We start from the raw sequence: 22,149 nt of genomic DNA, 5'->3' as shown, positions 1-22,149 counted from the left end.
GGCGCGGCGGGTGATGCGCGGCCTTCCCGGCAGGAGGAAGGCATGATCTCCCCACCGACGCCCCTGCGCTAGCAGAGCAGGTAAGCGCCGCTCGCGGCCTCCTCCTGTGGCTGCCGGGGCTGCCGCGTGTCCTTCAGTCTAGCAGGGCTTTGTACATCAACTTTTTGTGTATTCACGGTGTACCGGTGTGGTTATTTTGTGAATAAAATTGCTGAATAGAACCTGCTCGAAAGATACGTGTGCACGTTTGTGAGCTGTAAGATGTGTTAAAAGAATTTTCAGCTACAACACTAAACTGGTTTGCTGATGTGTTATGTCTATTGGGCGCTTTCAGTGCCAATAGAAAGTACCTTCATTTTATAGTTCTTTTCCTTTTTTCACTTTTTTCCTTTGTGTTTTGGGAGCTGCAATGGTTATTGTTACGTGGGGGTGCTTTGTCAGAGTGCTGCGCAAATGTTCACGAATTACAGCGCAAATCCTGAAGAGCTTGACTAAAAATCGGGGAATAAGATTTAGTGGTTGCTTTAGAATCAGTAGAGGGAGCACCACATTCTTATTTAAATAAAGGAAAAAAAGTTACTGTTTACAAAAACTTGTGGATTTAAGTATGATCCACTTATACACACTTTGGTTGAAAGTTTTACTTACTTGAAGACTGAAAGTAGACTTGAATGTGAATAGTACTGTATGTAGGCGACTGCTATTTTCACTTTGCTGTAGTAACTTCTCTTTTAAACATTCTCTTTGAAGCCAACATGTCTCGGGAGACTGGAAGTGAAGCGCAGCAGTCTCAAGGCGCTCCGCAGTCACAGAGTGGTACCAGCTCCACTTCCAGTGGGTCGCAGGGCACCAGTCAGTCTTCCTCAAGCTCTGGAACCCTCAGTTCTTTGGACACTGTTCCCACTCAGGAGCTCCCATCAATTCCTGAGGATCAGGAATCTGAAGAGCTGGTTCCTCAGCCTTGGGGTCGCCTCTTTGCACTTGGAAAAGGTTTCAGCAATTGTGGTATGTACATACTATAATAAGTCTCTTGGTCCATTTGTTTAGAAAAACTTTGAGCAGCTTGGTAGAGCACCGCTTTTCATTTTCAAAGTACAAGCAAATGGGAGCTTGCAACGACTGTGTATTCCATAATAATAATGTTAAATAATACTAAACAATAAACTAATAATTTAGTAATGATCTAATAAAAATACAAAATAATAAACTAATAAAAACCTAATAACAATAAATAAACTAATAATAATGCTAAATAATACTAATAATACTAAATAATGCTTTTACATTAAGCACTGAGATATGTAGCTTCCATGGACTTAGAGGAGGAATTCAGAGGTATTTATGTTCTTTGTTACTTGCTTCATTTTCCATTTCTTAATTTATTTTGTTTATACATCATATGAGTCTCTATGTATTGCTGAAGGTGACTCTGCTATTAATAAGGAGGTTATACTATAATGAAAATATTGTAGCAAGGTAGACGGCTTTCACAGTGTGTGCTGTTTTGTCTGAATTAAGATGAATAAACTTGATCTTATCTGAAGAATCTTGTCTTACTATCATTTGGCATCATTCTGTAGTGCCAGACTTAATAACTTACTACAATTTTGTGTTCTCTCTCTGCTTTGCTTTCCCATCCTCTGCAGACTGCGTGAATGATGAGTACTGGTTTGGAAGAGACAAAAGCTGTGATTATAGTTTTTCTAAACTAGGATTGTCCGAGACTGGCTTTTACCAAAACTATAGCAAGAAGCACTTCCGAATTTTCAGGGTAGGTGTTAAAAAGGCTAACTGTGTCTCTCTGTCCTGGCATAATTCTAATGAAATCGAAGTTTAAATACTCTTCAGTGTTGACTCCTTTAACAAGATTCTTGACAACACTCTATTAACCAGGTTTATGAAATAACCTTAATAATATCTGACTTCCTGAGCTAACGATAGTACATTTCTATAGTCTGTCGCATCTTTACAGTAATGTCCATTTTCCCTGTTGTTATCTTTCCCACCTTTTCTCTTTTAGGAAATGGGTCCAAAAAATTCCTATGTTGCCTACATTGAAGATCACAGTGCAAATGGAACTTTCATTAATAGAGAGCTCATTGGGAAAGGGAAGAGGCTTCCACTGACTCACAACTCTGAAATTGCACTGTCTGTACAGACTAATAAGGGTAAAATATACTATAACATAAGTAGATTTTTCAGGTGTTGACCGAAAGGTTCTTTCTGTAGATTTGAATTTTGTTTTCTTGCAATTTAAACTTTTTTCCCAGATGCTGTATAGCTAAAACAATAGCTGAGAATACAGTTATGATTTAATGTTTTAGTACTCACATAAAAATTCTCTATATCTACCTCAAGCCTAGAAAAAATGAAAAAAGAAAATCTGAAAGCAGCTGCATCAGGAACCACCATACCAAACTATAAACTTTTATAGTTGTGTTCCTACTTTTGAAATACATTTTTGCCTCAGTAGCTGCATATGTGGTGGAGGAACAGGGGAAATGACTATTCAAGGGAAGTGAAGAAAACACTTACTTAAATGTCTGCTGTATAGTATTAAAAAACTTTTAAAAAATTAGGAGGGTTGGGTTTTTTGTTTGTTTGTTTTTCCCCCAAGGTGTTCTCTTCCTGATTGTCACTTCTCTTTGTTCCTTGATACGAGACTGAAGTTCTTGCCTGTTAATTTTATCCTTAAGTTTAGTGTTAATTGATTAAGTGCTATTGTGTGGAGTTTATACCCAAAATGTAACTAAGTATAGAACTTATTTTTCAGTAATGAGATCATCTTGCTAATCCATGGCTGATGTCTTTTCTAGCGTCAATTAATTTTTCTTATATATTTGTTTTTCCTCTAGCAGTCAGCATTTTCTAAGTTATGTTGTTGGCTAAATGCTCAGGAAGAGTAGTTGTTCATTATAACGAAATTTTTAAGTTAATAACAGGAAAATGATCTCCACTCATCTTCCTAGTGTTTGTATTTTCTGATCTTATGGTGGATGATCAGTTGGGGTTTCCTAGAGAATTCAGAGAGAAATATATCATGTCAAAGACTTTGGGAAGGTAAGCATCCTTCTTTCCACAATATTAAGCGCTAATTTTCTTATAGTTTTCAGTACATTGTACCAGGATTATGACCAGTGTTAACTGAGCTGCTGTTTTAATTTTAATAATCCCACAAATACTCAAGGTGTTTTACAGGGTAGTAAAACCCTGTTTAAAAAAAAAAAAAGTAGATACCATTCTTGATGTTTTGGTAGCTATTTTAATCTTTCAGTGACATGCGACAATTCAGTTTGATAAGGACTGAAATGCTTTGATTTCACTGTATTTTTTAGAGTCAGTACGAGGATATCTGGGACTGATATCAGTTTAGAGAGACCATGAACAGTGTAGTATTAATTGCTTCATTTACGTGGATGGTCTAAAGCTGATGCCATTTCAGAAAGCATTTTGCTTGTCCCAGAGGTAAGGGTTTCTCTCCGTGAAAGAGATTAAACCTAAGATACTTTGTGGCGCAGTGCACTTACTAAGACCAGAATATTGAGAATGCAGATGAATATGGTCTTTGTATGTGGGTAATTGGAAATAGAAGATGCTTTCAGGCAGTAAATGATGTGATTACTGAGTTCATTGCTCAACACTTCAAAAAAACATTTTTTTTCCTTTGATGTAATTACTTTCTTTACATGCAAGAACGTTTATATGTTTACAGTTGTTAAAAAGAGGAAACTGGAATTTGAAAACTTTGCTGGAGAAGTTTCTTTTCAGAATACTGGAAAAATTGTAGTATTAATGATGGACAGTTTAATACTTACTTAAAGCATCATCTTACTCCTTCAGACAAAATATTCTTTTCTGTCACTTATTTTAGAAATTGTTTGCTTTTGAGGTATAGCATTTCTAAAATTAAGTTATTTTATAAAACTGTATATAAAATRAGCTTATTCTTTGTTTTTATTTTGAAAGTATGGGACAGAGGCAGAAGGAACTAATTCTTTACAGACAGAGTAGCAGTAGTGACAGTAAATCTGAAATGTAGTAGACTCTTCCTTTATTTGCTCCCCAAATACATGGCTCTCCGATCTGCTCTTTCAACTTTCGGTCATCAGAGCAAAAATCCCTTCATTGGATTTTAGTTCTGTACTCCAGTTTTAACTGTTAAACGATGAAATAATTAAAAATTGAATATATGAATGATAACACCTGAGTAAACCTTTTCTTTACAGCAGCTTAGTCTGGAATTTTAGCTTTAATTCTTCTCATTGGCTTGGGTTTATAAACTCCCATTAACTGGAAACTCAAGTTATTAGGTGATGAGAACAAAGTTTGTAGATTCTTAGCAAGTTTTAACATTTTGTGTATTATTTTTCTCAATGATCAGAAGTAGAAGAAAGAATTGGTTGTATGTCAGAATATAGCCTTCTGCAACATTACTTTTGAGGCCTTCAGAAGAGGAAAGAGCTCTTTTTCAGGAGGAGGGAGACAGGCCATTTTAAGCAGGCACTTTTTTTTTCTCTCTTGATGGTCAGTGAAGAGTTTGGAAGCGTGATTAAGTGGACACACATCAGAGAGAATGATAAAGTAAAGAAATCTGAATGGAAAATGTAAGGCTTTCTTTCTATATTTTCTACAATGCAGAAAAAAAAGAAAGAGGAAAAAAGGAAAAAAAAATAGGTTCTTGCCATACTTGTTTTTCAGATTTGGGCAGTCTTGTGTTGCAAGGGCTCTTTACTAGGTTTTCTTCTCTTCTTCAATACAGAAAGTGTACAAATGCATTTGTGTGATGGAAATGTTGACAGAGCTTGTCCTGGATATTCATTAGTACTCTTTGTACAAACCAACGATTTGCTCTACATGTTTACTCCTGCATTTCTGAATTGGTGGTCCTCARTATCACTTACTATTTAAATAGTGCCTTCCTAACTATTGAACACTTCCTGAGAAAGTTTTGACAAGTTGCTATAGTCAGAGGGTTGGAAAGCGGTAGCCTCTAATTGCGTGTAATCTTAATCAGCCCAGTGTCTTTGTTTTACGTGTTTATACTTGTTATGCAGATTTTGAAAAGTATTTGTAAGCATTAACATAGCTGTGCTTTTCTATTAGTGGCGCCTGTGGAGAAGTTAAACTGGCATTTGAGAAAAGCACCTGTAACAAGGTTGCAGTAAAGATAATCAATAAACGGAAGTTTATGGCAAGTGGTATTAGAGAGGCAGTAAGTATTTTTGTTTGTTTGTTTATTTGTTTCTTTCTTTCTTTTGTTCATCTTGGAGCGGTCCTGAAATATTTGGTAACGTCTCTCTCCAACTCCCCAGCTGTCCTCAGCTGATGAGGTTTTTCTCACTTTGTCTTCTGCATGTAATTTCAAAATGCCTTTTGATTTTACAGAAACCATAGAATTCTGTAGAAAATGTTTTATTTTTCTTTGAACACTTTTCATTATGCTCATATTTTCAGACTGTTTGTAAATGTGGTATGTGCAAAGGTGGGGTGGGTGGAGTCTTGCAGGATGTATCTTCTAAAATACATCAGAAAGGTACATCGTTAACCCATGGAGTCTGACCAGAGATTTACAAACTTTTTTTTTTTATTTTTGTTTTGTTGTAAGCTCATTAGTTATTTTTGTTGTAACTATCATTATTCTCCACCATTCTCCATCATAATAATTTTTAATAGAATTTTATGAAGCTTTTTGGGAAGGGCTTTTTCTGTGTCTAGTCTTGTAGCAGAAGCCTGAATCTGAAGGAGAAGAACAAGCCAAGTGGCCATATCCCAACAGATGAGAAAGAGGTCCAGACAACTTCACATCTATTAATCTAACTTTAATTATATGTAAGGGTATAGGATAAATTCTGAAGAAAAATACAATTAGAGGTGAAGGTGAAGGGGAAATGGGGTGCTGTAATTTGTGTAGCTGTGTATTTACAAAGTTAGATCAAGTTGAACTAACCTGATTATTTAAGAAAATGGACTTAAATGCACAGATTACAATATACAGAATCTATTCAAACTCTGACAAAGGATTTGATAGGGTACTGTGTAGGAAACTACTACTTAATCTGMGAAATATGTTTTTGTAAGGACAAAAATTCTAAGGTGGAAATGTAGCTGGCTGAGGAAGGGATACCAGGAGGCTTCACTGGGAGGGGAATTAGTGGATGGAAGAGAAGTTACTGATGGAGGTTCTCAGAATTTGTCTTGAGATTAGTCTTCCTTGGAAGAATATTTAGAGATCATGGCACAAAAAGTGGGAATGTACTAATTTAACTGTTTGACAGTGATCTGAAGTTGTGTTGATGGAAAGGAGGATTGCAGAATTGTGTAAGAAGAGCTGACACCTTTGTGAGCTGGAGTAATAAAAATTAGATAATGTTTAACAGACAATGCAAGGCTATGTATCTCAAGACTAGTGACATTTTCTGCTATAATCCATGCTTTTCCTAGTTCAGAGGAGGAGGTAAATATAGCTATTTGTAGATTAGTTAGTGGCATCAATGTGATTGAAAACTGCTAAATGCCATTTTGGAGAATTACTAGTAAAGATTAAGAAATGCTGTTACGAATTATAATTATTAAGAAATGCCATTGTACAAAGCAAGATAGGACCTCATGTGGAATGTTATGTATAGAACTGGTCACATGTCTTCAAAGATGATTAATTTAGATTGGAAGAAGAACAAAAAAGACTGCTGGGATGGTTTTATGAGTTGAACCTAAACCATGTGTTAAAAGAGATTAAAAGAACCTGTTTACTTTACCTTGCAAAATAAAGGCTAGGTGTGAGTAGCATTTATTTTTAGGGGTAGCTCACATGGGAAGCATCTCTGAGGCAGGAAAGCTGTTTAAGCTAAAGGACAATATTGATATATGCTGGTCAARATTAATTTTTTAGCTAGGTAAATTAGGTGAAGATTTCTATTTCTTAGTGAAATGACATGTCTGGAGCAATATCTTGCTACAGATAGTGATGGCAGACTATTCAGTTAATTCGCAGAGGGTGCCTGATCAGTTAAGGAAAAAGGTTATATGTTATGATTGCTTAAAGTAGCAAGGGATGCAAAACAATTGCTTCTCTGGTACTGTCTCTTATTTCCTAAATGTCTTATTTTAGAACATCACTGTCTTACTTTGTATGATATTTGATTCTTTTAATAGAACCCAGCTTTTAATATCAACACAGAAATAGAGATTTTGAAGAAAATAGATCATGTGAGTGTTACTGTACATTTTGATTCCTTTTTGCTGCCTACTATACTTCTCTAAGTCACTTACCTTAGCATAGTAACTAATGTTCAATTTTRACTTTTTGTTTAGAAAATATTTTAGAGGATACTTATCATTTTTGCTGTAAATAAATTCACTGAAAACTTTTTCTTTTAAATAAGCTATGTCTTTACAGACTTGAGATTTAAAACCTTGAATAACGGAGATGTAAATTTGGGAGGAAACTTCACAGTCATGTTTCTACCTGAACAACTTTTGTAGAAAATCTTTTTCCTTGATGCATATTTTTGTAAATATTGCCAGATAACCAAACATAAAAATTACATTCCCCTGGCAGTTTTTAGGATTTGTATCTCTTCCCCCCATTTTTTCCAAAAAAAGCTTTTCTTTTCCTTTCGCTATGTAGAAAGTTTGCATAATTCAATTAACACTCCCTTTAAATGCAACGTTCCCTATAGAGAAAATATTGAGAGTTTGGAGACTCACAATTGGAAAAAAGAAGGGTGACTGAGTTGAAGTTACTGCAAGTCGATATTTTTGTGTGTGGAGGTACAGGGGAGAAAACAATGGACTTGAATGTTTGCCAAAAGCTGGGATGCTAGTGGCTAGTGCATAAACATTAAATTAACTGGCACGGTTAAAATCATACTAAAATAGGAAATTTTGGATGATACAGCGTTGGCAGTGTTAGTTTTTACAAATGATTCTGCTTTCTGTGTCTGTGTGTGCGTGTGTGTTCCCTTTTTATTAGCCTTGCTTAATCAAGATCAAAAACTTCTTTGAAGCAGAAGATTACTACATTGTTTTGGAACTGTAAGTAACTTGTTTGAAAGTAAATGCATAAAATGAAACATTTTTCATGGCCACAAAAAATGTGAATAGTTGTGAACCCTGTTTTATTTATTTATTTATTTATTTGGTCTCAACAACCATCTGAAACCTCTGTAAAATTTATGAACTGTGATAATTAGGAGAGTGATCCTTTTACACTTTGAAGTGCCTGGGCAGTTGCCCACCATGCTGTTGTTGTGGATTGCTGCTACTTTTGATTCAATCTTGTAAAAGAAGGTTGATCGAAAGTGTTGAAACAACTCCCAGTGAAGACTAAGAAGACAAGACTTAATTCAGCAGTGCATATGCTGTGTTTAAAGCATTGCTCAGTCATTTTCAGAAATTAAATATATTCTTTAGCCTGAGTAGCCAAATGAAGTTGTTTTGATTTCAGTCTTGCTTAATAAGGTGCATCTTCTGGAACTGATATAGTGACTCGTTACTGGCTTCTCTTTTAGGATGGAAGGAGGAGAATTGTATGACAGAGTGTCAAGACCAATCAAGATGAAAGAAGCTACTTGCAAGTTGTATTTTTATCAGATGCTGCTGGCTGTAAAAGTATGTAATCATGAGTTCTGCCAAAAAAAGTGTGGTTGTGCATATGCATATCCATCAGATTAATTTTTCTGTCATTTATCACTTCTGAAACGTGTGCAAGCAATCAGTACAGTGCTCTTCATAAGCTAATTTAACAAGATTCTTTACCTCATTGCAGCCAAAGAACATTCAAACTCTCTTACTTATTAAAAGCAGGGATTAAAACAGTAATACAAGCCATGTGCATTCATTGCAGGATTATCACGTGAGACCTTTAGCAATGTGTGGGTGAAGAGTCATTGTTGCAGTCGCCTTCAAAAAAAACCTGTGATCAGATGCTTGCATTAAGATTCACATTTGAAGTATGATGGTTTCTAAGTTTTTTTGTTTGTTTGTTTTGTTTTAAAAAAAATTGTGAACTGCATAGCCTTAAATCCATGCACGCCTCTTAGGCATTTCAGTTATCCTGCCATAGCTGTCAGAAAGATTGGAAAGCTCACATTTAAAGAAAGATAATAGTCTGTCTTTTGATGTATGTGTATACTTAAATATATTTAGTACCTTCATGATAATGGAATTATTCATCGTGATCTAAAGCCGGAGAATGTGCTACTTTCATCTTCTGAAGAAACATGTCTTATAAAGGTAAGAAATTTAAATTTCTTTTTGTTCATTTAAAAATCTGAGAATGTTCCTTGCCATTCTTCTCAATATTTAGTTAAACAGAACAATAAAAAGTATTATGGAATTAGTCATACAAACTATGAAGTAACCTAAAACATTGTGTTTTTTTTTTTTTTGTAAATTTAGTTTTGTTGTTATGGATATTTCAATCTGTACATTCATGTACGAACAACTGAGAAATTTTGTGCTTAATATCTTCCATAGCACTTAATGGAGTGCGACTTTAAATTTAGTTGCATTTTTTTCAATAAAATCTAAATTCTTGAATCACAGACAGCATTTCCGCAAATATCTAGGTTGTTTGGTGACAATGTTTTTCAGACAAAACAACGAATAGATTTGTACATTAACTGCTTATTTTTCAAGTAGTGTCTTCTTAATAAGGTAGAAAATCTTTATCTTGAGGTCTTCAGTTTGCATTCAAATCTGAGAGTAGCTTTTGCTAGTGCTAAATGTGATCCACTGTCATATTCCTCCCTCCTACTCTACCCTTCTCAGTTGTTGTTGCTGACTTTTTAATAATGGTTTAGGTAACTGGTTCATAGTCATGTACTGGAATTGCGCCTTGGAAAACAGAGTCTTAATGTTACCTCCTGAGGTGTATTGATACCGTATATTGGCATTGTATCAATTTGACATTGATTGTATATTGTATATGATGGGTTGTAGTACAATCAATCCTAATATGTAATGTGCTGTTACTCTTTTTAAATACAAGATTACAGATTTTGGACAATCCAAGATTCTTGGAGAAACTTCTCTTATGAAAACATTATGTGGTACTCCCACATATCTTGCTCCTGAAGTTCTAAATTCACTTGGGACTGCTGGATACAGCCAAGCTGTGGACTGTTGGAGTTTAGGAGTTATTCTTTTTGTATGGTAAGAAATTGCATAGCTGTTGTCTTGATTGGGCAGTCATTGGCATACACGGCTCAAGACTTGGCAACTTTAATATATTTATTGGGAAGTGCATGTGTGTTTTAAAAAAAATTGCACGTGAAAGAGGCTGTGATAGCAGATGCTTTAAAACATCTGATTTTAATTTTTCATCCACTATTGCAAAACCTGTGGTGTTTAATTTGTTTTCTTCTTTTATATAGCTTGTGTGGATATCCACCATTTAATGAGCAGAATACTCAGCTATCTCTGAAAGACCAAATCACCCGTGGAGAATACACATTTATTTCAAAAGAATGGAAGCATGTAACAGACATGGGTATGACTCCATTACAATGGCTAGCAGTGTATCTAGCTCTTTCCTTGTATTTTTTTTCTTTAACTTCTTACCAGCTTTCAACTGTAGGGCACATTGCACACTGATACATTTTTTTTTTTTTTTAAGTTGTCTCTTAAGCAAACTTTTTTTTTTGGTTCAGAGTTGAAGCATTAGAATGAGCAAATAAATTTTTCTCGAAGAGAAACTAGCTACAAGTACCTTTCTTAGTAACGTTTAGCATTATTAACTTTGAAAGTATACAGGTCTTGGACCCATACGTCTATTTTTCGTCTTTTGCTCTTCTGATTTCATCAAGCTGATCTGCAGGCTTTGCCTTGCTCAAAGATTCTTTTAAGTTTTGAACAAAAAATGCCCAGAGTTTAAGGAATGTAGGTTAGAATTCCAAGAGAGAAATGTTAAGAGTAATTTTAAGCCTGAAATGCAAAGTCTAGGACCATGAAGCATCAGCCACGCTTATGGAATCAATTGTTAACTTTGGCCCTAAACTAAGTAGTCTGCAAAGCTAAATGAGTCATAAACTAAAATGATAGTTACTATCTGCATGCTTTTTCTTTTCAGGACATTTTAGATGCACCAAATAGTTATAGTATTTGCCATGGATAATCCTGTATATATGCAGAGGTGTTTCTAACAAATGATGTGATTACTATTTTTCTAATAAACTTACCAAGTGTAACCCCTTCCTGAATTGTTTGAAGCTTATCCAATAATAAATTGGACATAGTAAAGAATGTAAATAGTCCTAAACACCTATGGGTGTTTAACTTTGGATCCTGTTTTATAGGCATTGTACACTGAAAAGTAAATCTTGCCAATAATCCTTTATGGGAGATTGGGAGTCATTAAATATGACATAAATGCTGTATTTTTCACAGTGTTTATTAAATAGTTTCCTAAGAAAATGAAATTATATGTGATCATGTTAAGCATACGTATGTAYGTCTTGGCTTTTCTTCCTCTGTGAGAGGAGTATCCATCTGGGAAGAAGAGAAACTCATGCTTTCCAAGGCACCATAAACTGTTATTATTTCTCCAGTAATAGGAAATAGATTAAACTATCTTTGCATGTCCATGATAACGTTGAAGCTTTTAAGAAAGTATTGAGCATCCTGTGCATGCGCAGAACATAAACTGTGGACATGCTCAGTAAATCTAGTGGTAGCTTTGGTATACTGAAAGTGTTGAATTGTGTGTGCATATGATGAAAAATGGCTATGGTCTGCAGTTTCCTATGCATGGAAAAAAGAAAAGTGACCTGCCCAGCAGGTATTTTTGGGCATCACTGTTCTGAAGTGCCATTAGACGCATTGCTGCACAAAGCTTTGGTGTATGCATATTGCGTAACTTATTTTCAAGTTACGAATTTATTGATCATATGCCAACCAACTCTTCTTAGCTCTGGATCTCGTGAAGAAGCTGCTAGTAGTGGATCCAAGCAAACGTCTGACAACAGAGGAAGCCTTAGAGCATCCCTGGCTTCAGGTAGGAGTTGAGCCTTTGTTGAACTACAGCAAAGCTGTTTTTTTTTTTCTGGGAATAAGTTCTTAATGTAAATTCAAAGGCAGTTCAGTAGTCTGAATTTTATGAGGTTTTGTTAATACCATATGTTTTGTCTCCGCAAGGAAGCGGGGGAACTGTGGCTACTCTGGTCACCAGAGATCTATGTATGCCAAATCCTGCTTCTGTGGAGCACACCATGAAATGCGTACAATGATGGGCAATGAGAACTCCAATTCTGTAGCTTCATGGGAATAACAGCTGTTATCCTAGGTCAGAGCTTAAGTCTGCCTGCTCACAAGCTCTCTCTGACAGTAGCCAGCAGGAGAGCAACTGCCATTTTGTGCTTCTCACAGGCACTGCTGCCTGCCTGCTGGCTGGCTACTGTTTCTGTGAGACTGGTGGGATCCTGCTGCCTACTTATGGAGAGAGAAGAAGAGTAGAAGGCAAGGCTGTGTGTTTGGGAATTGTTTGTTTGTTTCTTTTATTGGTATTGTCAATGACATGCAGAAGGAGGAGCCACAAGATCCCAACCTGTAGGATGACATTAGCCCAGATGCCCTAGCCACCACCTTCCTGTTGGGCAACTCTAAACCAAACACAGTGAACATCTTGAGACTGCTGCCTTGTCTCTCTGCTGGAAGCAAGATGATCTTGCAGCACTTTGTTGTGTGTCAAAGAGTTTGTAGGTTGGGGCCTTCTCTCTGTCAACCCTCTATGCACCTACCTCATCTATTCCTTACAGCATGCAAAATAGACTTGTTTCTTTGCTCTCCTAACAAGCAAATCTGCAAACAGCTTTCCTCCTGTTCCTGTTCTTGGGTTTTCTTCTAGCAATGGCAACTACTCCCTCTGCTTCTTTTCATTGCATTTGTCTTCTTGGTCCCTTTCCCTGGCATGTTCCATGTTCCTTTCCAACTGTTATTGCTGCTATTCCTAGTCTTGCAGTCTTGTCTGATGTTGTCCAGTGCCTTTTCCCATTCTCCTTTTCCCAGCTTCTCCTTTGCCCTCCACCTTGTCATGGTATCTCCACATGTGGAGTAACTTCCTCTCTTTCCAAAAGTGGTCACACTATTCTTAGTTTATGTCCGGTCCCTTTTCTTTTATTCATTGGGTACCGCAACATCTTTGCGGCTTAACTATCTACTAGCACTGCAGATCTCATGACTTCCTGTACCCTCTCTGCACAGGCTGAGGTCATCTTTCAACCTTGACCAATATGATTACCTCCTGATACAGCCTGACTCATGCTGGAATGTTATCACTGCCTGTGTTGGAACCCTTGGCAACAGCCATAGGAGACTGCATAGAAGAGCTTTTTGCTCTCATACAAAAAGGCTCTATGATAAAGGTGTCTCAATGCAGCTCAGGTCCTTGCTGAGTAATAGGATTCTCCCAGACTAAACGCATAGTATCTTATGGTTGATCCATCTTCAGTAACCTCTAACTGAATATTACCTATTCAGTAATATTCAGATAAGGGAGAAGATCTCAGATGCTATGTAGAATTTGCTCTCCTGTCTTCAGCTGGAAGAAGGCACTTCACAGTTTGTGTGATGGCTATTCTCTGGTTATCCTATGGGTGTTTAACTTTGGATCCTGTTTTATAGGCATTGTACAGTAATGAAGAGTTATTTTGTCAAGCTTATCTGGGTCCTGTTCCAGCCTATCACCTTTAGTCAAGGAGTGTGTCAGGAGTCCTCCAGTCCTGCCATCTCTGGCCTTTCTATCAAAACCTTTGTCTCCTTTGTGGGAAGAAGAACAAACAGATGTTGATGTTCAGAAAATAGATTTCAGTAGTCCTAATGGTAAATACAAACAACGAGCTCCTCGTGGTCAATGCTCTGGAAGACTTGGAATAGGTAGAGTTTGCAAATATCTTCCTGGATCAACTCTATAGACTGGTGGTCAAGCACAAGTGATAGGTACAATTCTTTCCAGCCATGTGCTACTCCATTCAGCATGTTGCGAGTCTGCTGCTCTAATTTAATGTCAGCTTTGCTGCCGCATATTCTTGCTCACCAGCCTGTTGGCTTCTGCTGCAGGCTATGGCACCAGTTCAGCAGCAGAGGTTAACAGGCTTTTCTGTCTTTGTTTTTGTAGAAGGATATTGGTCTTAAGGTAGTCACGTCCATACTCTGGTCCTGCTTCGACATCCTTTGTATGCCTCCATGACCTGGTCTGAATTTAATGGAAAATCCTGGATCTCTGCAGTTTTTCTTCAGCAAATGAAGCCCAGTCTGCATCTGTAGCTATTCTAAACTTTCAGACCTTTAGTCCCTGCAGAGATGGCTGTACAAAAATGCCTAGAGTATTCTAGTGAACACCTTCTTTTAATACAACTGACAGCTTCTGCATCCATTCTGAGATACATCTTCCCAAATTTCTTTAACATCTTCTCTGAGAATCAGGATGCAGTTTTTGGAGACCAAGTCCAATTGTGGTTCCTATAGGAAGGACCTCTTCCTTTGAACACTGTAAGAGAGTCACACTCTTCATCTTTTTTCTGTGGGCAGGCAGTGCAGAATTCTGCAGATGTGGTTCCTGGCAGGTGTTTGGGAGCCCTGAGTAGGAGGTGATAGTTGCCCTGCCTCCTGTAATAGTCTAGTTAGGTTTGTAGGAGGTGATCTTAAGTTTTTATTAGCTTTGGCACCCGAGAGGTGACTACTGGGCCTATGAGTTTTCTTGGCTAATTTTTACTTAAGTAGGCTGAAAGAAAGTCATCTAGACTGCCTCTGAGCCACACAACRGGTTCTACCTATTCATGCTGTGCATAGTGCCATTCATATTCCTCCAGTGGGAACAGGGGCTAGTATTAAATGCTTAGGTAAAGAGCATAACAAACAGGGTAGAAGCAATGAAGTATCATTCTGTGCTCAACAGTTGGCTGTTTCCTGAGACAGAGAATGCATTTGGACCCTTCTTTTTAAGAGTCATTAACTTGTCCTAATTATGCTGCTGGGCATCAGAAAATTCTTCCTGGCATTCCTGTCTTTTACTGTTTTAGTTTTGTATGCAGCTTCTACACAAAACTAAAATAAAAGTGGGCTAATTGGCTGCAAATTCTTACATCTAGATTATCATTCTGAGCAGGATATGTTATTGATAAATCATGTTACACTGATTTTAAGATTCAAGGGCATACATAATGGGAAAGGGGAAATACAAGATAGTGATTCAGACAAGCTAAGAAACTGAGATATTTCTGTATGTAAATAGTTTTTAGCATCTTGATTTATATATTCCCTTGGGAAGAGCTCTTATTGCCATGTATAATTTTGAAGACAGGACAAAAAGTTTCAGAAGATATCATACCTGTAAACCAAAGTATCATTAGGTTCAGATGCTATTCTTTAAACTATTTCCCTTCATGGGCTGTTACTAAGAATATCAGTTGTTTATAGGTGATGTACACTGCCTGCTTGGAAGGCCAACATCCAATATGTTCAGTTCTAGATATCACACACCTTGAATACTACCACCAAAAGAGCTACTTGAGTGCTGTTACTGTGAGTAGTGAGGAGGAGCTACTGGCTCCCCACTCCCTCTTGTATTGTCTGTAAGTATTGTCTTTAAAAGTTAATACAGAAAAAAAGCAGCAGACACATGCTTTGTGTGTATAGCTGATGCATGTTAGCCCTCTAGAGATTTTGGGTCTACTAGAGAACTCTTCAATTRTTAAAAGTAAGCATGTTCTCCAAAGAAAACTTAGTTTTCAGCTCTTATCTAAACCAGTAGGGCTCTCAGATTAGTGTTTCAAATACCTGTGCTGTTTGCTCCATTCTTCGTTAAAATCAAAAGCTTGAAAATTTAGTGGGCTGCTCAAAACTGAGTGTTATTCGTTGGAGATGCCTTACCTGTATTTACCTGAGTCATCTGAGGTTTTCAACTATAATTTCAAGAAATCTGCATTAGCAAAATAGCTACTTAGTAAAACACTTTTCAAAGGTATGTAAGCCATAAATTGTTGTCTGTGCCTCTGAAGTTTTTACTGTGACCTTTTGAATGGGACAAGATGAGTTTGGTTGTGTGCTGAAAAAAAAAATCTGTTTGTTATATAAGTGAAAATATTTATCTTGCCTATCAAATTCAAACTTAGCCAAAGTCAGAACATACAACACTGGAAAAGGAAGGTCAGTCCAAATTCCATATAAAATAAACTTGATGTTCACATCAAAGCCTTTTTGTAGTACTTAAGAACATAATTAAAGCAAAAAGGGAGATACTGCAATACTCCATAGCTTCGAAAAAGAACCCTCCCTGTCTTTCCCCCCCAAAACTGTTAAATATTTGAAACCCTTAGGAGTTAAAAGATCCGTATTTCTAATTGTGTCAGTATCGGTGAATGTCCCATTCACTTCTGAGTTTACCAGTCTTTGCAGTGATGATGGAATGGATTTATTACACAACCTGTTAGCTTCCGTCTGTTGTTTAGAATAAAAATCTGGTTTTGGTTCTAGATCAGTTGTTCAAGTGGTGCACATGCAGTCACTGTTCAATCTCAGCCAAAGGAAATAGCCTGTATTAAATCGCTGAGTATCACACTTCAGGTAGTTCTGGGAAAGGTTTAAAGACTGAGTTTCAACTTTGGAAGTCTGATTTAGGGTTTGCAGGAAATTAATCCACAGTAACTTATTCTAATAAAACTCGTGCAGGAGAAATTGCTGAAACTAGAGAAAGAGATTTATTTTTAGAACAGGGAGTACTATGCCAACTAGACTTCTTTTTGGCACTCATTTCCTGTTTCCCTGAGGTTGCCCAACATAGACCATGAACACCATGGTCACTGACTGCTGAACCAGAACTGGGGCTATATGCTAGCTTTTTCTCTTGAAACTCTTCTGAATTTCTACTAAACTTGCTGCTCTCAACAAACGATCTGTGCTGCCTTTCCGGCCTCTTAATGCTTTTGCAGTCAGGCCTGTTTATGCACAACTGGGACTAATAACATGCTTAAGTCCACTCCTTTCGAAGCGCACCTCTCCCAGTTGTTCTGCCTCCACTAGTGGCAGCTTCTGGCTTATCATTTTTGATCTGACCTGGTAAACAGAGAATGAACTATACTGTCCAGTGAACTCCTGTAGCAGTATGAATGCTCTATGAATGATATTTGTTGATAATCATTTAGGTTTTTTAAAAGGGAAACTTCATTTCAGCAGCTGCTTGTCCCAAACCTGAATATTTGCTTTACAAATGTCTCCATTTATAACCTTTAATATGTTATATGGACTTATTGACGTTAAGTGCAACTGTGGGGTATTTTTTAAGATATAATTCTGTTTGAAAGATTTTTGTAGGATATGGGTGTTTTAGTTGATTCTTCTCTACTAGTCATATACAATATTTTTTTCCCTCGGGAAGATGAAAACTACCTACATTTGAGATACTGGTGAAGCCAAGCTAGTGGAAATGAAAATACTCTGTTAGAATAGGAAGTTATTATGAGAACAGAATGTGAGACAAAACACTCGGTCTTTCAAGAGCAATTAACTCTGTTTTGATGAAACCAGTCCGCAAGAGCTGATAAGCCCTCTTCTGATGAGGTTTTGCCTAATGAATTCTCTTCACAAACTCTTAGCCTATGTTTTGCTGTTTCAATGTTATTATACTTAGTTGAATGATAATGCAAGTTCAATTTTACCTTGGCTAGTATTAGCTAAGTAGTAGTTATTGAGGGAAGCTGTCTCTTTGTAGAATAAAATAGAATTATTTTTTCATAACAGTGGTATACAAAAACCCATTGCTCAAAATTCTACTGTGGGGTAGACTAGGAAGGTGTTAATTTTGGGGAAAGCAGGAGGGAGGAAGGTTGTATTAAAGGTTGACTGTTACTGTTGAAGGTCTTGAGAGTGCTTATTCCTGAAAATTTATGTTAGCTAGCACGTTATTTTCACAGAATCACAGAATCGCTGAGGTTGGAAGGGACCTCTGGAGATCATCTAGTCCAACCCCCCTGCTCAAGCAGGGTCACCTAGAGCACATTGCACAGGATTGCGTCCAGGCGTGTTTTGAATATCTCCAGAGAAGGAGACTCCACAACCTCTCTGGGCAACCTGTTCCAGTGCTCTGTCACCCTCACAGTGAAAAAGTATTTCCTCATGTTCAGATGGAATTTTCTAGAAATTGTATATGCTCCAAATTTTCCCTGGGGAATAAAGCAGATCTTTCAAAGGACCAGCAGTGAGCTTGAGCTGATTTGCAGCTGATTGTGCTTAGTCTAATAGCCACAAAATTAGTGTTGTATCAATTACGTTCAATTCAGGATGGAGTCAGCACTCCTTTTCACAAGGACTGGTTTCTTAAGCCTTGGACTAATGAATGGATTGTGACCCCTGTTGTATAGTAAGTTCCATAGCAATCTGGGACTAGCGTTACCGATTCTTTCTCCTAGCACTATATGATTCTTTTTTTAAGTGGTGGTGGTGGTGGAAGGAATAATATCCATGAACATTCATTCATTCCTGTTATTACTCTGCGAGGAATTTTTTTTCCCTCTATTTTGAGGGCTGAACTAGAAAAAATTGCTTGTGTGATAACACCTACCTTTAACTCTGCATTAATATAATAATGTGTTTTCAGTATTCTTCATGAACAATGATGTATTTGACAACTGTGTTCAAATTGAATCCTTCAATTTTCATATCATCATCAAAAATTGAAGTAGATTGGATGAGTTTGCTTTAGGAATATGTCAGTGCCATTATTGGTTTTCTTGCAATAGTCAAGTCTTCAGTGCCTAGCCTTGATCTTCAGTATGTGTGGTTGCTCAGTATCCTGGCAATGTACTTTGAAAATCCTTAATTGCTGATACACATGATTAAACAAGTGTAGACTTTTCCCTTGAATATTGCATGTATTAGAGTTACCACCTTTTTCACAGGATGAGGATATGAAGAGTACATTTCAACATTTACTTGCTCAAGCAAGTGCCACTATGAATCCACCACAAACATCAAAAATGGTATGTATAACAGATTATTTGAAGATTAATGCTTGATGCATAGAGAAACTAGCTTTGAAAGTAATCTGTAATAAGAAAAATCAAATAATTTCCAGAACTTATTGTAGAAGTGTGTATGCTGGCTGTATGTAGTAGCCTGCTACATATGTGATCTCTGCTTTCTGAATAGAAGCAATAGACCTTTATGCTTTGGCAAGACACTTGGCTTAAACACATAGAAACAGTCTCCTAGGCATTAAAGGATTCTTCATATATTTAAAATTAATTACATGAATATGTATACTTTGATGGATTCAAGTCATGGATGCTTAACATCCAAGGAAAAAATTCTCATGTTAGCGAAAGTTTAGAAACGGTATTATAACATTCATTACTAGAYGCTAGTTAGGAAAATTTTAAGCACTAGTGAAAGAAAGCTGATTTTGTTAAAAGACTGGGGGCAGTGGAAGCAGGAAGAGGAATGAAGGACAGTGTATTATGTAAGAAGGATCATATATGATTAGATGGGTCATAATAGAGAAATATTTGTTAGTTGTGCTGCTGTTTTGGTTACAGGAAGGAGACTCTATCCAACATCTGTAATTTTGTAGCAGGCATGACAGTCAGCCTCTGTCTTATCTGATTAATATAGCCATCCTGCTGCATCTTTCTTTTAGCCAACCACAACTAGAAAGCGTCTTCATGAAAATGAGGAAGAATCTGGCTCTTCTAAGCGTGCTGTTCCTTCTACGTCATTTCAGAAAATGAGGTGAAAAAAGAGAAAGTGACTTTTGTTAACTGTAGCTTTACTTTATGTAAAGCAGGCTTTTTATTTTAAAAAAATCTTAATAATGGAATAACTGTTGAAATTGATAATAAATTGATAATGAATTGATAATAAAAATAACTTTGTAAGACTGAAGTGACTACTGTGTATGCATGAGAACCTACACAAATAGTCATGCTACAGTTCATCCAGCTGTCTCACTCAAGGGGAGTATCAGGAAAATTAGTATCTGTTTCTTGCATGAAGTTACTAAAATTTTTTTAGGCTACTTTCATCACCACCTGCACCCTTTGTTATTTCTGTTCCAATTTCTAGCTTAGGCATGGAGATGATGCTTAGTGTACTCACAGGTAAAACAGGAATAATAAGTTTGCTGCGCTCTTGCCTCAGCCATAGTGTTACCTGCAAAATGCTGCCCACAGACCTCTGAAGAAACTTATAAAGGGAACTTTGCTATGAGAAGGATTATGAGTAGAGTAGTTGTAGTCTGTCAAATGATCATACCTGATATAGCATCTTCTCTTTTTGTTCCACAGATTCATCCTGAAAAAATATTAGGGACTAATTTGGTCATGTCTTATTCAGCTCTGAATAAGTAGTGATGGAGCTCGAGGCTCTCTGGACTCCAGATAAAGGTTAATGCTAAATACTGTGCTGACATACTCCATAGCATTGTGTTCTGTGAAGTGGTTGATAGGCTTTCAAAGCAGAGGTTATCATCTGCATGTGGGTGCTATTGGTCTCTTCTTGAAAAGTGTGTACTGTGCTTGTTTGCCTTAGGATGGATTGAGTAAGAAGAAACATAACAAATGATGTAATGGAGATGGATAAGAAGTTCCTTTTCCTGCAAGAGAAGAACAAGGAGTTGAACTGAGAGACTACCCATATTTAATTTGCTGTCTGTTAAGTGAAAAAGTTTTTGGACTGTGTACTTATTACTACAGGGCATTAATTCCATTATTTACTGAGAGTCAGGGAGGAATTTAGTAACTTTGTTCTAAAACATGCATTTTCTGGTTAGAGGCATTTACTGTAAATGGATTTGGAAAGAATAAAGACTAATGCATTATGAAACAAACCAGTGACGAGTTTAAGATAACACATTCATGAGGCAGGTTTTCCCACATCTGCCTATTGCAGAGGGCCGGTACGTTTTGAGATATTTGATGTTAGCCATTGTTAATGATAAAATGGCAATTCTTGTATATTTGTATATTTTCCTTAACGAACCAGATGGAGGGACACGGGCATCTGGATGAAAAATACCGCTGGTTCAAATCCAATCCAGATGAACAGAGGTGAGAAAACAGAAGAAATGCATGTACGTCCTCTGACAGCATTCACTGCCGGGTGCACCTGTGAGTGGTCGGCACAACCTCAAAGAATGCTGGTGCTTACCGTGGCTCCTCGGACGCAAAGGGGAACACTCAGCTGCCATTTGCTAGATAAAAGAATCGTAAAGGACTCGATGTGTTTGGGCTAGGTTTTTGACGTGGTGTACTGCAAAARTTGATGCCTTCCGGATTTGGTTACCAATGATTTTAGGAGGATCTGTCATTACAGAGAGAAGATAATTCGCTAGCTACCACTTACACTGTAATTTAACTGTAATGGTCCTCATGTAGGAACAGAAAACTTCTAAAATGCCCTCATGGACCCTTTCTTCAGATCCTGACTAAGGTCTGTTTCCCCTTGAAATCTTACTTTTGATCTCATTCATTCAAAGTCAAGCCTTTGAGCCTATGGCTCATCGTATTACTGCAGAAAGCTTTCTGAAGTTTCAGACTTTTATATTTTTCTCAGGAGAAGGTAAATTTGGAGGATGTTATTAAATTCCACTATACTGAAGTAGTGTCCAATTTCCACTTAGTCAAGAAATTAATCTCCTTTGTGTTTTTTTTTCCCCCTGAGCAGGAGACTGCAGGGTGTTCATAAAGGTAGTGTTCACAGTACAGGAGCTTGCAGTGTTTCAGCAGGCAAGAGTCCACTGCATTTTGAGGACTTCAGTTTGGCTGCTGCTTGTGTAAAAGTCACGGGAAGGCAACGGCTGGGCCTGGTAAGAGCACGTCCCGCAAGGCTGTTGGTGAGCGCCTCTGCTTGCGCTCGCAGCGGCGGGGAGCAGGACACCGCTTTTGTGCGAGGAGCTGTGGCTGAGGCCTTTAGGAGAGCGGTCTCCCGCCTCTGTGTCGATAAAGTGATCTGGACCCCTATTCTTAGGGCCGAGGGGGCTCGGAGTTGTTCAGCCAGCGCGTGCGGCGGGAGGCAGCTGGAGTGGAAGGCTGCTTGCCTCTGCTGCTGCGGTGCAGGCTTCGCTTCTCCGTCCCGGCCGCGGAGGAGAGCGGGGACAGCGGTGCGGGAGGCCCGGGGGGATGGCGGGCGCCGACGGGAGGCGGGCAGGTCGAGGGGGATGGC

The 22,149-nt window shown here is 37.6% G+C and overlaps 1 protein-coding gene across 15 annotated transcripts; it reads left to right on the top strand.

Annotated features, from left to right (window-relative positions):
• The first annotated feature begins 5 nt into the window (after positions 1–5).
• CHEK2 (checkpoint kinase 2) lies at positions 6–21,515 on the top strand. 15 transcript variants are annotated; one of them, XR_003254478.1, is made up of 17 exons: positions 6–80; positions 751–1,005; positions 1,647–1,771; positions 2,021–2,168; positions 2,970–3,060; positions 5,104–5,212; positions 7,153–7,206; positions 7,973–8,034; positions 8,511–8,610; positions 9,148–9,234; positions 9,992–10,155; positions 10,377–10,492; positions 11,910–11,995; positions 18,891–18,971; positions 19,628–19,719; positions 20,274–20,372; positions 20,518–21,513. XR_003254478.1 is itself a non-coding variant. In XM_026071571.1 (16 exons), exons 2-16 carry the CDS (start codon positions 756–758, stop codon positions 20,293–20,295), a joined length of 1,548 nt encoding a protein of 515 aa, XP_025927356.1. In that variant the 5' UTR covers positions 6–80; positions 751–755; the 3' UTR covers positions 20,296–21,515. The 15 variants fall into 15 exon arrangements, 9 of the variants coding, with proteins under 9 accessions (XP_025927356.1, XP_025927354.1, XP_025927355.1 ...); XR_003254479.1 differs by lacking the exons at positions 20,274–20,372; positions 20,518–21,513 and adding an exon at positions 15,415–15,569 and having other exon boundaries at positions 19,628–19,716; XR_003254480.1 differs by lacking the exons at positions 19,628–19,719; positions 20,274–20,372; positions 20,518–21,513 and adding exons at positions 15,415–15,569; positions 19,527–19,612.
• The last annotated feature ends 634 nt before the right edge of the window (positions 21,516–22,149 follow it).

This window comes from Apteryx rowi, unplaced genomic scaffold (genome assembly GCF_003343035.1).
Source record: "Apteryx rowi isolate R43461 unplaced genomic scaffold, aptRow1 scaffold_328, whole genome shotgun sequence".
NCBI lineage: Eukaryota > Metazoa > Chordata > Aves > Apterygiformes > Apterygidae > Apteryx > Apteryx rowi.
This window is presented reverse-complemented; position numbering and strand designations above follow the sequence as displayed.